Source organism: Halichoerus grypus, chromosome 7, assembly GCF_964656455.1.
Source record: "Halichoerus grypus chromosome 7, mHalGry1.hap1.1, whole genome shotgun sequence".
Taxonomy (NCBI): Eukaryota; Metazoa; Chordata; class Mammalia; order Carnivora; family Phocidae; genus Halichoerus; species Halichoerus grypus.
In genome coordinates this window covers 153,929,204-153,946,085 of record NC_135718.1, presented here as the reverse complement: position 1 = coordinate 153,946,085, position 16,882 = coordinate 153,929,204, and the positions used below count along the sequence as shown (strand labels likewise).

At 55.7% G+C, this 16,882-nt stretch overlaps 1 protein-coding gene and 1 long non-coding RNA gene across 6 annotated transcripts; both read left to right on the top strand.

Annotated features, from left to right (window-relative positions):
* Positions 1 to 7,642: 7,642 nt before the first annotated feature.
* On the top strand, positions 7,643 to 12,154 carry HAPLN2 (hyaluronan and proteoglycan link protein 2). Of its 5 annotated transcripts, none has more exons than XM_078078529.1 (8): positions 7,713 to 7,819; positions 7,968 to 8,038; positions 8,378 to 8,436; positions 10,309 to 10,420; positions 10,636 to 10,989; positions 11,124 to 11,240; positions 11,367 to 11,549; positions 11,817 to 12,153. In XM_078078529.1, the coding sequence occupies exons 4-8, from the start codon at positions 10,333 to 10,335 to the stop codon at positions 12,095 to 12,097; spliced, it is 1,023 nt and encodes a 340-aa protein (XP_077934655.1). In that variant the 5' UTR covers positions 7,713 to 7,819; positions 7,968 to 8,038; positions 8,378 to 8,436; positions 10,309 to 10,332; the 3' UTR covers positions 12,098 to 12,153. The 5 variants fall into 5 exon arrangements, with proteins under 5 accessions (XP_035974189.1, XP_077934655.1, XP_077934656.1 ...); XM_036118297.2 differs by having other exon boundaries at positions 7,779 to 7,819; positions 7,942 to 8,038; XM_036118296.2 differs by lacking the exon at positions 8,378 to 8,436 and having other exon boundaries at positions 7,643 to 7,819; positions 7,942 to 8,038; positions 10,745 to 10,989; positions 11,817 to 12,145.
* Positions 12,155 to 12,477: 323 nt separating this feature from the next.
* On the top strand, positions 12,478 to 15,506 carry LOC144382639 (uncharacterized). Its single transcript, XR_013450005.1, has 2 exons — positions 12,478 to 14,664; positions 15,027 to 15,506. It is a non-coding gene; the product is annotated as an uncharacterized LOC144382639 (long non-coding RNA).
* The last annotated feature ends 1,376 nt before the right edge of the window (positions 15,507 to 16,882 follow it).

Here is a 16,882-nt window from a genome sequence, read left to right as displayed (position 1 = left end):
TCATCAAGAGTGTGGTTCTGGCATAGGATAGATATATAGATCAATGGAATAGAATTCAGAGTCCAGAAATAAACCCATACATTTATGGGCAATTAATTTGCAACAAGGATGCCAGGACAATTCAGTGGGGAGAGAATACTCTTTTCTTTTTTCTTTTCTTTTTTTTTTTTTAAGATTTTATTTATTTATTTATTAGAGAGCGAGCGAGAGAGAAACAGTGTGAGAGAGGAGAGGGTCAGAGGGAGAAGCAGGCTCCCCGCTGAGCCGGGAGCCCGATGTGGGACTCAATCCCAGGACCCTGGGATCATGACCTGAGCCGAAGGCAGACGGTTAACGACTGAGCCACCCAGGCGCCCCGAGAATACTCTTTTTAACAAATGGTGCTGGGACAACTGGATAGCCAGATGCAAAAATTAAATAAATAAAATAAATAAATAAATAAAGTTGGAGCCCTCCCTCATATCATATGCAAAAACTAACTCAGAATGGATCAAAGAACTAAAGCTCTTTTTTTTTTTAAGATTTTATTTATTTGAGAGAGAGAATGAGAGAGAGAGCACATGAGAGGGGGGAGAGTCAGAGGGAGAAGCAGACCCCCCGCTGAGCAGGGAGCCCGATGCGGGACTCAATCCCGGGACTCCAGGATCATGACCTGAGCCGAAGACAGTCGCCCAACCAACTGAGCCACCCAGGCACCCAGAACTAAAGCTCTTAAAATTAAAACTTCTGTGCTCCAAAGGACACTATCAAGAAATTCAAAGACAGGGACACTTGGGTGGCTCAGTTGGTTAAGCATCTGCCTTCGGCTCAGGTCTTGATCCCAGCGTCCTGGGATAGAGTCCTGCATCAGGCTCCCTGCTCAGCAGGGAGCCTGCTTCTCCCTCTGCCTGCCACTCCCCCTGCTTGTGCTCGCTCTCTCTCCCTGACAAATAAATAAATAAATTTATTTATTTATTTATTTATTTATTTATTAAATAAAATCTTTAAAAAAATTCAAAGAATCACAGAATAGGAGAAAATATTTGCAAATCATATGTCTGATAAGGCTCTAATATCCAGAATATATAAAGAACTCTTACAAGTCAACAATAAAAAGACAACACAATTTAAAAATGGACAGAAGAGGGGTGCCTGGGTGGCTCAGTCCGTTAAGCGGCTGCCTTCGGCTCAGGTCATGATCCTGGGGTCTTGGGATCGAGCCGCACATCTGGCTCCCTGCTCAGCGGAGAGCCTGTTTCTCCCTCTCCATCTGCCTGCCACTCTGCCTACTCGTGCTCTCTCTCTCTCTCTGTCAAATAAATAAATAAAATCTTTAAAAAAAAATAAAAATGGACAGAAGATTTGAAAACACATTTCTCCAAAGACCTACAAATGGCAAATAAGCTGATGAAAAGATGCCCAACCTTACTAGTCACCAGGGAAATGCAAATGAAAACCACAATGGGACAGCATTTCACACCTACTAGGATAACTGTAATTTTTTTTTATAGGGTAATAGCACATGTTGGAGAGGATGTGGAGAAATTGGAACACTCATGTCTTGCTGGTGGGAATGTAAAATGGAGCAGCTGTCTTGAAAAACAGTTTGAAAGTTCCTGAGAAAGTTAAATATAGAATTACCATAGGACTCAGGGATCCCACTCCTGGGTATGCGCCCAAAGAGAACTGAAAACAAAACTTGTATGTTAATAGAAGCATTATTTATAATACTGAAACAGTGGAAACAACCCAAATGTCTATTAACTGAGGAATGGATAAAAGAAACACAGTAGACCCACAAAATGGAATATTACTTGGCCATCTAAAGGAATGGCGCACTGGGACACTCCACAACATGGAGAAAACTTGGAAACATGTCAAATTTAAAGAACCAGAGACAAAGGCCACATACATGCCATGTCCAGAATAGGCAAATCCATAGACACAGTTCAGTTTGGGAGGGGGCTTTGGGGAGTGGCTGATACGGGTACAGGGCTTCTTTTTGGATTGATGAATTGTTCTGGAATTAGTGTTGGCAGTTAAATTCATGAATATCCTAAAAATGACTGAATTGTACTTTAAAAGGTGAATTTTATGGTATGTGAATTTTATCTTTAAAAAATGCATAGGCACACTAGAGCAAGGGAAGAACACTAACCTGTTACGTGCAGTGAATCCTAGGTAAGGGGATTACAGGTAAGCCTTTCCTCCTCTTTGTACCTTTCCCCTGAGTTTCAAAAAAAAAAAAATTAAGATCTATTTATTTATTTGAGAGAGAGAGAACACGAGCTGGAGGGGCAGAGGGAGAGGGAGAGAGACTCTCAAGCGGACTCCGCCCTGAGCGCGGAGCCCAACGCGGGGCTGGATCCCAGGACCCTGAGATCATGACCTCAGCCGAAACCAAGAGTTTGAGGCTTAACCACCTGAGCCACCCAGGCGCCCTCAGTTTTTCTGCAATTAGCATATATTACTTTATCAGGAAAAAGAATAAAACAGCAATGTGTACAACTCAGAGTTAGTGCTGAGGGCCTGGGGGTGGAGAAGAGGAGAAATACCGTCCGCGGCAGAAGCGCAGGAGGAAACGAGCGCCGCCCTGGGATTACCAACTCCATCCTTTCCGGGTTTCCGGGGTGGAATTAAATGCTCCAGGTACCAGGTTCACTTTCCGTGCGGGGTTTAAATCCCGGGCGGCTTCTCACAATCACACGGCGGCGCCAACAAGGCCTGTGGCTCGGGGACCGCCGGGTCGCCCCTGTCCCTCCGCCTCTTGCCGGGTCTGTTTTTCTGCTGGTGAAACGCGACGCTGCGCGCGCAGAACTAGCTTGTGGTCGCACCTACAGCGCGGGATTTTTAAGAGCCTGTGTCAGGAGCACCGGTCACCGAACAGACTGCTTTTCTTTCCGTGTAGAGAAGAAGGGGTCCTGCTCTCAGACTGTTTCGGAGACCGATTCTACTTCCCGATCCTCCGCCTAGGCCGCCGCTGGCTTTTCCGCTTCGTTGACTGAGTTCACGGTAATAAAAACACTACAACCCTTCGGGTGCGGTATTTAGAATGGTGGTTTACGGTTTAACTAACATCCTCCTATGATCGTCACCGAGATCCCATGTCCTATGTAGTTGTCTCTATTCGTAGGGACGCCCGCCGCGGGCCCCACGGCGCACAGCGGGGACGGATGCGGGGAACGGGTGCGGGGACGGATGTGCGGGACCGGTGCGGGGACGGGTGCGGGGACGGATGTGCGGGACCGGTGCGGGGACGGGTGCGCGGACGGGTGCGGGGACGGGTGCGGGGACGGATGTGCGGGACCGGTGCGGGGACGGGTGCGGGGACGGATGTGCGGGACCGGTGCGGGGACGGGTGCGCGGACGGGTGCGGGGACGGATGCGAGGAACGGGTGCGCGGACGGATGTGGGGGACCGGTGCGGGGACGGGTGCGCGGACGGATGCGGGGACGCGGTCCCAGCTACGGCCCGTGTGCGGGTTCGGCCCACCCCACGCGTGTTCCTCTGAGGCTCCGTCGCCACCTGCGCTTGCTGCCCCCCTCCGCTCCCTTCCGGGTCAAGGCCTGAGCCTCAGTCTCTGTCCCTCCAGCGCTTGTGTCCGCCTCTCTCCGGCCTCAGTGTCCCCCTTGAAGGGGCTTGGAGCCCGCGGGTGGGGATGCTGGCCGCGGGCGTGGGGCGGGGACAGCGGGCGGAGGGTGGGCGGCAGGGGGCCCGCTGTCCCCCCGCAGCTCTCCGGCCACCTCTGGAGTCACCCTGGAGGAGGACAGTCCTCAGGGTAGCAGACGCGTCCATTTGGGTTGCTTCTTTTCTATCTTTAAAGTGCAGTACTTGCAGACACGTCAGTAGAATCGCCGTGGGACCGTCTCTGCACCGACGCGCGTGGAGGCGGAGGGGCGCGCTCGAAGGAACCGCCAGGACCCCGACCTCGCCTTTCTCCACGCACCTGCCGCCCCGGAACCCGAGAAAGAGGCTTCGAGAGGTCGGGACTCCGCGCCCTCCGAACTAGAGCCCAGCGGAGCACGCGAGGGCTGCCCGGGGTTCCCGCCGCCCCGCGCGGGCCTCTCTGAGCAGCAGCCTCAGCCCCGCCCCGCGCCCCCTGCTGGGCCTCGGGCGCATTGCACGTCACCGCCGCAGTCAAGGCTCCAACTTCGCGCACGTTGTAAGGTTCTTTTCCTTTCCTTTTTTTTAAAAGATTTTTATTTATTCATTTGACAGACAGCGAGAGAGGGAACACAAGCAGGGGGAGTGGGAGAGGGAGAAGCACGCTCCCGGCAGAGCAGGGATCCCGATGTGGGGCTCGATCCCAGGATCCCGGGATTGTGACCTGAGCCGAAGGCGGGCGCTTAACCAACCGTGCCACTCGTTTTTTGTAGCCCCCCCCCCAAGATGTCTAACTAGTTGTCCCAACCTCTGGCACCCTGAATATCCCACAACAGGCATCTGGTTACCTAAGGTGCTTGGAAGCCAGACTCGGGAATGCTATGCAGACGCAGGAGGGAATGAGCAAGCGGTACGTCATGTGCTCACGGGACAGAGGCTCACCACATATTATTAGGTGAGAAGAGCAAAGTAGGGAACAGCTTGTATGATATGATCTCCGTTGGATTAAAAAAGAACATAGGGCGCCTGGGTGGCTCAGTCAGTTAAGCATAAGATTCTTGATTTCAGCTCAGGTCATGATCTTAGGGTGCCCTAAGATGCCCTAAGGGTCCCCTGCCCCCAACCATGCCCTCAGAATAGAGATGGTTGATGAACCTGCACGTTGGCCCGCTTGAGAAGAGGACAAGGTGACCCCTCCCATTCCATTCCTTTGAGACTTTGCAGAGCCAGGAGGAAGCTGCCCACATAGCCAGCCAATGCCTCCCTCTGGACATGTTCAGCTCCAGTTTCGAGGTCCTGGACAGTCCTGAAGTGGGCACCATGACGCCCACTTCTCAGGAGCCCCAAGTAAAGGGGCTGGAGTGAAGGCCAGGAGACGGAGCTCTGTCCAGGACCTCCAGGCAGGGCAGGGCCCCCCAGATGAGGTAGTCTCCTGCCGAGGCTCCGCAGGGCATCTGAGGCAGGGGATGAGTCCTGATGCTCCGCACAGAGACAGAAATAGAGGGAGTGAGAGGGAGCGGTCCTGAGTGGAAAACGTGCCTTCGCTAAAGGCTGACTTTCCCTGCCTCACCCCCACATCCTCCTGCAGTGACGCTGGGATCCAGCCCCACAGGGCACCTCAGCCTGGGCCAGAAAGAAGCGTGGCCTGGGGCTTCCAGGGAGGAGGAGAAGGTGAGGGACCTCTGCCTCGGGGAGGCAGGGAGGTGGCTGAGGCAGCTGTGTGTGAACTTCATGAGAAGGAGAGGAGGTCCTGCCAGTCACCCTCAGCCTCTCCCTGCAACCCCCTAAAGTGCCATCTTGCCAACGCTCCCCATCCCTCATGCAAGATCCCGATAGTACACTGGCACCGGCTTGCCATCAGCAGGGGTCAAGAAGGTGGGTCAGCTGACGCCGCCTGGAGGCCGGAAGCCGCGTCTGGGCGCTAGAGGAAGAGAAGTCAGGACTCCATGCTTGGACCGATCATCCCCGTACCCCCCCGCCCCCCATCTCAGTTGGTAGAGGCAAAGACCTCCACTCAGGAGAGCAAGCCCAGCACCGGCCCTCCTGCTGAGCTGAGTCGGGGGGGGGGGGGGGGGGGGGGACGAAAGCGCCCTTGAGCAAAGTGAGTGCTGTCTGGCTGGCCAACACACATTTATTCCTGCTCCTGCTCTGGTCCTTCCCCACTCCGTCCTCTCAGGGTCCTTTCTGCCTCCATCAAAGAGCTCCAGGCCTTCCTCCCTGCCACACTCAGCCTTTTATCAGTTCACATACCTGTGGCTTCCAAACCCTCATTCAGAAGCGATCTGGGGAGAAAGGAGGGTGGGAGTGAGCCCGGGGTGGGGAGAAAGGAGGGTGGGAGTGAGCCCGGGTGGTGGCAGAACCTCTGTGTCCCCCTCTCTGCCGGAGGCTGTTTGTCTGAGCTGGCTGGAGGCCAATGAGATGCACAGGATCAGGGTGTCCTGGCCCTGAGACAGGGGCTGTTTGTCTTCTCTGCTCTGGGAGGAGGAGGGACGGCCCAGGAACAGTGATGGAGGAGAGGGAAGACACTCCATCAAACCCCAGAGGGGCGCATGCAGGTGGGGTGGGCTCCCTGTTGTGAGATGTGGCCCTGGCGAAAAGCCCTGCAGCTCCCTGACTTGGAGAATCCGGGAGAGACAACGAAGAGGGATGAGCGGGAACTGCAGCGAGTCCCAGGCTTGACTGCACAGCTGCCTTCCGTGCTGGTTTGTCCCTCTCCCACCCGGCGCCTCCTCTTCGTCAGGTGCCCGAAGAAGCTAGGTGTCCTGAGGTCCCCTCCGGTTCCAAAAGCGCATGATCTTAGTAATGCGAAGCTACTGATGTAGGGCTGCTGGGCGGAGAGAAAAGAAGGCTGCGAGGCCATTGGAAGCTGGAACCGTTTCTAAATGGTTATTCCTGGAGGGAGTCCTGCACTGACAGCAAACAAAAAAGAAACAGGCTTATCCTGGGTGTTGAAGTGTTCTGTGTAAGGAGCACCCGGGTGGCTCAGCCAGTTAAGCATCTGACTGTTGGTTTCAGTTCAGGTCCTGATCTCATGGGTTGTGGGATCGAGCCCCATGTGGGGCTCTGTGCTCAGTAGGGGTCTGCTTGAATATTCTCTCCCTCTGAGCCTTCCCCCACTCCTGCTCTCTCTCTCTCAAATAAATAAAAATTCTTTTAAAAAAGAGTTTATTTATTTATCTGACAGAGAGAGAGAGAGAAAGCACAAGCAGGGGGGAGGGCCAGAGGGAGAAGCAGGCCAAAGGGAGAAGCAGGCCAGAGGGAGAAGCAGGCTCCAATGCGGGTGGACCCCAGGACCCTGGGATCATGACCTGAGCCGAAGGCAGACGCTTCACCGACTGAGCCACCCAGGCGCCCCAATAACAAAATCTTTAGGAATGTTCCATATGTTGATCTGGAGGTTAGTTCCACGGTGTGTACCATGTAAATGTTACTGAGCTGTCTGCGTAAGATCTGTGCCCCTTGCACGCACATGTACACTGTACCTCGACAGAAAGTTTTGAACAGTGAGCGTGGACTCCAGCAAGAGCTTAGACTCCAGGGGAGACTGTGGAGATGTGTGTTCCCACCCAGGGAGGTTAAGGACCTCCCTTCTCTTGAGAATTTACACCAAGAGGTGGTGGGACAAATGAGCTGACCTCTCTTTTGGAGAGCTTTCCAAAATCCTTCTCAGAAATTCCCATTTTCCTCCCAGGCACAGAGACCCCTCCTTGTTGCCAAGCTGCCTGCGGTCTCTCCCACTGCAATTCCAAGCATACACTCTGCCCTCCGTGGAGCCCGGCCATCCCTGGCCTCACACCAAATCTCTCCCGAGGCTTGAAGCTTGAGGATGGAAGGGGCCCCATTTCAACCTTCTCACCAACCAGCCCCCCCCCCACTCTCTTTTCCCTGGGGATGTCCATCCTGTTCGGAGCCTGCCCCCACCTAGGCCCTTTTTCCGGTGGTGTGTGCCAGCCGGTCCTGCATCCCACATCCCCAGCTGTTGACATTTCGTTGCCTTTGCCCACAGGATAAAGAAAGGGCCCCTGTTATTCAACAATAGGGGGAAAGACAGAGACAATGAGAAATTGTGCTTCCGATGGGGTGGGGCCAGAAAAGGAAAGGACAGGCAGACGGACAGACAGGGGGCTGGACAGAAGGGGTCCGGTTTCTTGAAGCCGCTGGAGGTCCTGGAAGTCTGGTTCCCACCTTGAGAGCCTCTTCCCACAGGCAATGCACACCCAGGCTCCGGAGGACAGAGGTGAGGACTCTGTGGGGCAAGGGGAGGGCGTGCTGCTTGGATGAGGCCCATGTGGAAACGCAGAGACCGCGGGAGCTTGACCATGGGTCTGTGAGCTCATCCTCAGTCATCCTCACGCACAGCGGCCCAACGTCTTCATACCCACCAGTCCGTCTGCTCCTTCTCCGGGCCAAGAACATCTAGAAGAAGCCAGGCACCCCACCCTCCACATTCCTCCAGGTAATCTTTCCCGGGTGCCTCCTTCACTCCACCCCCTCGGGGGTCCCCACCCCTGGCCCCAAGCGCCACATCTTCCCCAGGCCCAGGACAGTGAGCAGTGCAGACGTAGTGCTGGGCCACGGGCTGGACACCAGTCACTTAGCCTGGCTTGGTGGACTGAAAGGTGGAAAAGTTTTCTCAGCGCCTTGGCTGCTTCTGTGAGCTCAGGGCAGAAGCCTCTCCTCAAAGGTGCAAAAGGAGAGACCCCACTGATCAGGTGCCCAAGTCCCAGGGCTCTAAGGTGCTTGGACCTGCCTGGGGCCCAGGCACCTCCTTCACTGGAACCTCTTCCTGGAGCAGGGCAAAAGGCAGCCAGTCCCTGTCGCTCCCATCTCTGTGAAGAGACCGGCTTCTAACAGGTAGGCACTGGGGGCTGTTGGCTTTCTCATTCTCTGCAAGGGCTACAAAGAGGGTATGTGTGTGTCTGCTCTGAAATGCAGAAATACAGCCCAGTGGTTAAGAAGGAGCTTGAGCCTGCGGTCAAATCCGGGTTCAGATCCCAGCAAACCTTCTCTTACTAGCTGTGTGACCTCACTCAAGTCTCCTATAATTTGTACAACTTTAAGCGGGAGTAAAAGGGACGCGTAATCACTCCCACCTCACGTCCTTGCTGAGAGGAGTAAATACAAGATACACGTGGGAAGTGCTGGGGCGGTCTCACGCAGGTCTCCTGGTGGGTGTCCCCCCCACCCCCCGCCGCCACTCTTCTCACCAGGCCGGCGGGCACAGGTGCACAGGGCGTGTCCCCGCCCAGGTACCTGCCCTCTAGCGGCCGGGAAGCCCTCGGAGCCCAGCCCCCATTTCTCCCGGGGCAAGCGGGGCGTGGCCTTCAGTTGCAGGAAGAGGAGCTCAGCCCCTTGGCTTCCGACTCTCCCCACGTCCCAGCTCACCTTCCCAGAATCCTTAGTGCGGGCTCATTCACTAACATGCACACACGTTTATTTAGCACCTACTGTGTGCCAGAAGCTATGCTGAGTGCTGCAGATAATAGCTAACACGTACATGGCACTTACTACACACCATACACGATTTTAAGCATTTTACGCGTGTTCCTTCGGTGAGATAGGTGGGAATTATTATCCACATGTTTACTGATGAGGACACTAAGGAAGAGAGAAGTAAATAACTCGTTCAAAGTCATGCAATTAGCACTTGGAAGAATCAGGGTTAGAAAACGAGTAAAGCTAGGTTAAGGTGTCCTCAGCCCTATTTTTAAAAAATGGTCAAGTTGATAAAGAACAGATAACAATAAAGAAGGGAAAAATCGGGGGGCGCCTGGTTGAATCAGTCTGCAGAGCCTGCGACTCTTGATTTCAGGGTCGTGAGTTTGAGCCCCACATTGGGCATGGAGTCTACTTAATAAAATAAAGAAAAGAAAAAGAAGGGGAAAATACACTCCTGGAATAGAAAACTGTGTTTGGAATTAGTTCTATAACTGAAATCACCGGAAGCCTCCCTGATGCAGTCCACAGTGCGTAGGTATTACTTGCAAATCCGCACTGCTAGTGCCGCTGCTAACAAAAGCACTTCCAAGAACGAGTGCCCAGGCCGGTGCAGCCGGGGACCCAGAAGAGCAGCTCACGGCGCACTACAGTGCGGCCAGCCAGGGAAGAGGAGGGGTTTCCCAGAGGAGGTGAGGCCGACAGTGATGCCTGGGAGAAGGAGGTGAGAGTGAATTCGGACTCTTTTGGAGCCAGAAGTCCAAGGTGTCTGGAACACAGTGCTGAGGGCGCAGCTGGTCGGAGGCAATGTGGAAGGCACAGGGAGAGGCGGGATCCCAGAGGGCCCTGCAAGCCGCGGTTAGGAGACCAGACTTTATCCTCAGGGCAAAGGGAGCCAGTGCTTTAAGCAGGAGAGGGACAAGTGTTTGCTCTGGCTCCCCTGGAGGACGGAGTTGGGAGAGGTGAGACTGCGGGGGCGGGCCGGGTGGCAGGACTCCGGAAGCTGCACCTGTGATGGGTCGGGGCGGGGAGGCGGCGCCAACTCTGGACCTGGCGTCTGAAGGGAGGGGCGGAAGGGGGACGGCCCGGGAGGCCTGGGGGAAGGGAGTTTGTTACTGCCCCTTCCCCCATCACCTTCTTTTGGCCTCTTCCAGCCCCCTGCTCTTCCCCCACGCTTTCCAGCTGGACAGTCCCCTCTAAGGGATCCCTGCTGGATGGGAGTTCATCTCCAATCCTGCTCCCTCCCCCCATTCCTAGTCCCAAGAAATGCCCACTCTTTGTGCCCTGCAGACGGCGCTGGGCTGACTCGCCATCATGCCAGGCCCGCTCAGTCTCCCAACACTCTGCCATTTCCTTCTCCTTTGGGCCTTCGCCATCTTCCACAAAGCCCTGGGGGACACAGGTAAGACCTCAGCCCCGCCCAGAATTTGGGGAACGGTGGGGGAGAGGCTCCAGGTGTGGGGAAAGTGGATGGGGCAGCTGTTGGAGGTGCTCAGGGAGGGCCATTGTTGAGTGCGCAACGGAGGAGACGGTTGGAGGAGTCTGGGGAGTAGAGTCTGAATGGGCACTTGCAGTGGGGGTCAGGGGGTTCCTGCCACTGTGGCCCCCTCTGCTCAGCACCCCACCCTGGCCCCCACTACCTCCTGCCCCCCATCCACGAGGTCATTCACTCTCGTCGTGGGGCCACGGCCACGCTGCCCTGCGTCCTGGGCGCCCCGCCTCCCAGCTACAAGGTACGCTGGAGCAAAGTGGAGCCGGGGGAGCTCCGGGAAACTCTGATCCTCATCACCAACGGCCCGCAAGCCCGGGGCTACGGGCCCCTGGGGGGTCGCGCCAGGATGCGGAGGGGGCATCGGCTGGACGCCTCCCTGGTCATCGAGGGCGTGCGCCTGGAGGACGAGGGCAGGTACCGCTGTGAGCTTATCAACGGCATCGAGGACGAGAGCGTGGCGCTGACCCTGCGCCTGGAGGGTGAGGCCCTTGGGTTCCCCGCCGCCCCCTCCTCTCCTACGGGGCTCTGGCCGCCCCAGCTCGGGTCTCCCAGGGCTCCCCCCGCCCGCCGCCGGGGTCCCCCAGCCCTCTCCAGGATGTCCGCCTCCCGCCAGGTGTGGTGTTTCCCTACCAGCCCAGCCGGGGCCGGTACCAGTTCAATTACTACGAGGCGAAACAAGCGTGCGAGGAGCAGGACGGGCGTCTGGCCACCTACGCGCAGCTGTACCAGGGTGAGCGGCCGCCCCGCGCAGCGCCCAGGCCTCTCCGGGAGGTACCCGGCCCCGCGGGGGCGAGCTCCGGTCAGGCTTCTGAGGGGACCCCTCTAACCCCGGACCCCGTCTCCCCCTGCCCGCCAGCGTGGACCGAGGGCCTGGACTGGTGCAACGCGGGCTGGCTGCTCGAGGGCTCGGTGCGCTACCCGGTGCTCACGGCGCGCGCCCCGTGCGGCGGCCCGGGGCGGCCGGGGATCCGCAGCTACGGGCCCCGCGACCGGAAGCGCGACCGCTACGACGCCTTCTGCTTCACTTCCATGACCGCAGGTGAGGACGCGGGGTGGCAGGCGGGCGGCGGAGCGGGGATGAGAGCCCGCGCCTGCGGCTCCGACGGCGACGTGGGGCGGGTCTGGAGAGCGCCGCGCGGGGCGGGATGCGCGCGTCCGGAGGGGGCCCGGCCTCGCCGTCGAGACCGCGCGTGGTGCCCTCCGCCGCCGCGCCCGCCAGGCTCCCCCCTCCCCCGCCCCACTGCGACCCCGCCTCGGTCCCGGGGAGGCTTCGGCCGGGCGGGTGGTGACGCGCCCCGCTCCGCAGGCCACGTGTTCTTCGTGCCCGGGCGGCTGACGCTGTCGGAAGCGCACGCGGCGTGCAGGCGGCGCGGGGCCACGGTGGCCAAGGTCGGGCACCTCTACGCCGCCTGGAAGTTCTCGGGGCTGGACCAGTGCGACGGCGGCTGGCTGGCGGACGGCAGCGTGCGCTTCCCCATCACGTCGCCGCGGCCGCGCTGCGGGGGCCTCCCCGACCCGGGCGTGCGCAGCTTCGGCTTCCCGCGAGCCCAGCAGGCGGCCTTCGGGACCTACTGCTACTCGGAGTAGGGCCGCCGCCGTCCCCGTCCCGCAGCCCACCACGGCCGGGGGTCCCGGCGGGCCGGGCGTCGGAGGGGAGGTGGCGACGCCTGGCGGGACCTCGGACGCGCGGATCCCGCCAGGCCGGCGGCCGTTCGCGCGCTCCCGCGGCCGCTGCTGGGGGCGGACGGGCGCCCAGGGCATTAACCGACTTCTGTGCCCAGCAGCCCAGTAACTTGAGGACTTTCTGCGTCTAGTCGGAGGTGGAGGGGGGTAGGGGGGTGGGTGGAGGGGGTGGGGGTGTCTCGGGCCCAGCCGGCCGGCCGCGCGCCGAGGTAGGCGGTCAGAGGTGGGGCTCCTGCTTCGGGGGGCGAGCCTGCCGGACCGTGGGGATGGCGGGGAGGGGGCCCCACAGGTGGAGGGGGGACTGCAGGCCCCGCGGGCAGCCTAACCCGGCGTGGACGTGGGAGAACGCGGGTGCTATTGCTCCGGGGCCCACGCGGGGGCGCCACGCACCCACCTGAGACTCTGGTTCCAGTCTCCCGGAGCGCACGACAGAACCAGCAAAGATGGACCTAAACATATTTAGGAATGTGTTCATATCCTGCCAGTCTCCGGTCCTGTATAGGAGGCTCAAACCACTGTTCAGCTGACGGGAGACCGACCCTGCGCAGGGAGGAGGCGACCCGCAGCCCCGCCACCGAGCCCACCGCGTGGCTGGTACCTGGTGTGCGCTCGCCACCCCCTAGGCGAGAGGGGGACGGACCAGGAGCATTAACATCTGGCTAAAGGAAACGTACCAGTAACTCAAGAGACAAGCTCAAATGCCATTAATTCGTTTTTCTTTAGTATATATGTTATTTTAATTAATTAGTTTGTTTATTCATTTTACTGTTCAAGCAATCTAACTCCACCACAACAAGCTTGGGCTGGTGCATGATTACTGGAGCAAAGGGTACGAACTTTGCTTGATACGTGTCGTGAAATTGCTTTCCAGGAGGATTCTTGCTGTAATTGCTAAAGAGAATTCATCCCGTGGGATTTTATATAAAGGAACGAACGGCATCTTCAGTAACTCTCACCCCGCAGACGGAGAATCTGTGGCAGTTCGCAAGCTCTGCTTTCCTCTGCTTGGCTGTGGGATGCGAATATCGGCCTCCGGAGTTTGCCCCGAGGGGTAACTGAAACAATGTGTGTGCGGGGCGCCACGTGCCTGGCACACAATAGAGGTGCTTGCGAATGGTACCTGTCATAACTGATGATTATTACGGTAACACTAATGATAACAGAACATCAACAGTAATTATTGTTGGGGTTCTTCCGCTAGCCTGTAGGATTGGTTGCTGTACGGCGCTGTGTTCGTCAGGATACACTCAGCCATGCTGTGGTAACAACCTCCAAACAGCAGTGGCTTAAAACAAGATCATTTCTCCCTTAGGCTACCTGTGCATCGTGGTCAACAAGGGGCTTCTTCTTATCTTAGTTATTCAGGGACCCAGGCTGATAGAGCAGCCACCATCTTCAACGCTGCCAATCACCACACCAGGAGGGAAAAGTGGAAAGAGCTCTGGGAGGTCTTACACCCGCAGTGAATAGCTGTGGCCCAGAGAGGCACCTGTCTGTTCTGTGGACAACAGTTTCTCTAGAACTAATTGCACGGCTTCGCTCAACCACAAGGGGGGGCAGGAAAGAGCAACCCTGCTCAGGCGCAGAAGTAAACCGGCAACTGGCCCTGCAGGACCAGCCCCAGCTCCACCACGGGCACTGAGGGCGGCAGCCTGGATTCTGGAACATGCTGGCAGCCACCTCCTCCTCCACGGCCCTTCTGGGTTTGCTAAGTTCTGGTCTGTTATGGAGTCAGAGCCCCAGGAAGTCAAGATGCTGGGCCCCACAGCTTCCCTGAAGGAAGATGGCTTTCCTTCTGTACGATGCCCTCAACTTTGTCCAGAGACCAGATGGGAAATGGTCACAGGAACTTTCCATTTGCTGCAAAGCCTTGTTTTTCCACCCACGAAAACACATGCCCACTAATTTTTACAACTACTCTCCACACTGCTATTACAATTTTATTATTATTATTATTATGGAGAACTTCAAACATACGCAAAAAGAGAGAGACTAGGATAGTGGACCACTTCATCATCCAGCTTGACCATTTCAAAACTCCACCCTTCTGGTTTCATGAATTCCCTCACTTGTGTTCGTTTGTGCTGGAGTATTTTAAAGCAAATCTCAGACAGCCTATTATTTCACCTGTTAATTCTCACTATGTATTTCTAACATAGAGTGACTTTTAAAAATAACCATAATTCCATTATCACATCCCCCCTCAACTGACATTATCTAATATATACTTCACGATCAATTTCCCTTGAATGTCTAAAAAATATAATTTGATAGTTGATTTGCCCAAACCAGGATCCAAGTAAGGGCTATACATTGCATTTGATGAATTTTTCTTGGTTAATTTTTATTTATTTATTTTTAAAGATTTTATTTATTCATTTAGAGAGAATGAGAGAGAGTGAGCTCACGCAAACAGGTGGAGGGGCAAGAGAGAATCTCAAGCGGACTCCTCGCTGAGCACGGAGCCCCAGGTGGGGCTCGATCTCGGATCCTGAGATCATGACCTGAGCCAAAATCAAGAGTTGGACGTTCAACTAACTGAGCCACCCAGGTGCCCCTTGGTTAATTTTTTTAAAAATATCTTTTAAATTGTAATACTTCTTCCTCCTTCATGTTTTCTATGCCATTTTGTTTGTTTGTTTAGGAAACTGGGTTGTTTTCCTGTCGAGTCTCCCACATTCTAGATCAGGCTGAGTGTAGCCTTGTAGTGTCATTTCACATGTTCCTCTGTCCCCTGTCATCATATTTAGAAGTTTGATTAGACGTATGTTCACTTTTTCTCCCAGGAGTATTTCATAGGTAAGACTGTATGTTTCCTCTTTCGTCACATCAGGAGGCACACGGTGTCTGGTTGTTGATGCTACGGTTGATCAGTAAATTCTGCTGCTGTCGGCCTGATCCATTCATTACAAAGTTCCTCATTGCACCAGTTGCCTATGGCTGTTGCAATGAATTACCACAAACATGATGGCTTGTGGCAACAGAAGTGTGTTCTTCTACTGGCCTGGAGGTCGGAAGTCTAAACTCCCGGTGTTGGCAGTGTGGCCCTCCGTCCGTAGATGCTGAGGAGAATTCTTCCTTACTTCTTCCTTCTTCTGGTGGCAGGCGGCATTCCTTGGTGTCTCTGGCTGCATTGCTCCTATCTCTGTCTGTCTGTGGTCACATTGCTTCCTCCTCTTTGTGTATCTGGGTCTCCTCTTCTTCTTTCCTGAGGACACTTGTCATTGGATTTACCCCACCTGGCTAATCCAGGATGATCTCATCTCAAAACCATTGACTGACTTTTGGGAATAAATTCATGTTATGAGTTACATCCACAAAGACCCTTTTTCCAAACAAGTTAACATTCACGGGTTTCAGGGATTAGGAGGTAGACATATCTTTTTGTGGCCACCACCTGACCCAGTACACCCACACCTTTTTATCTAATGGCTACTGGTGATCATTGTCTAGATGCATTATTTCATTAGGAGCACAAAATAGAGACATTCTAATTTTGTCATTCTTCCTTCCTTTATGATTAGCTGTGAACTCTTCCATAAAGAAAAATGTCCCTCATCGATGATTGTCACCCTGACTTAGATCCATTCAGGAAAGGTAGGATCAACGCCTGATTCTCTCCCATAAGTCTTAGCTAGGTACCTACGGAATGAAGCTTTGCATCCCCCCAAATCCATATGTTAAAGCCCTAATCCCCAGTGTGATGGTTTTGGACATGGGGCCTTTGGGAGGTAATCCCATGATGACAGTCTTGCCCTTATAAGAAGGGATTCGGGAGAGCTTGCTTCTCTCCCCGTGCTCCCCCACAGGTGACTCTGGTGGGAAGGCCGCCGTCTGCAGGGCAATAAGTGAGCCCTCACCAGACACCAGATCTGCTGCCCCCAGTGCTGAGAGAAATGCATGTTTGTTATTTAAACTTTCCAGTCCGTGGTAACTTGTTACAGCAGCCTGAGCTAAGACAGTGGGGTTCCCTAAAACCAGATGTCAAGTCAAAGCTTTCAGTATGAGCAGTTTATTTGGGGGGTCATGCTAAGAGGCTCCGCTGGGGGGCTGGAGACGTGAGGCAGGAGGGGGGAGGAAGGCAAGGAAGGGTGTGAGAGAGAGCGGGCAGAGCGGCTGGTCCCGTCCTGCTGGGGAGCCCTGGAAGGCGGTGTGGAGCCTGTCCCAGAAGATCCCACCTGACGGGCAAAGACAGTGGGGTCATAGATGTGGGCCTCCTGTCTGAAAGTTGACGGCTGCTCCAGGGAGCCCTCACCCATCAGCATCGCTGGCTAGCTCAGCGCACACAGGCTCCCACGGCCAGAATATAGCCCTCAGGCAGAGTCACAGATGTCGCCGTCGGCCTGTGGGGTTGGGTGCTGGAGGGTCGGGTCACAGTTGAGGTCCACCCTCCGCACTGCTCAGATCCACGTGTCCCCGTGTCCACTCTGCCCTGTCACTGAGTCCTCAGGGCGGCGGCTGGGCTGTGACCAATATCAGTATTCCACATCTCCTTCCTCCACGGTTCCTCTGTTGTCTGTGGGGCTCTCACAGTAGAAAAGCCCGGACCTTCACCCCCGAGGGCCTTTCCTTCCCATGCCTTCGACTGGCCAGCATTCTGCACCTGCGGTCATGCTTCCCACCGGACATGGGCTAATCAAGAGCAAACGTCTTCGCCAGTGTAATTCTTTTCTTTGCCTGTTGGTGAAT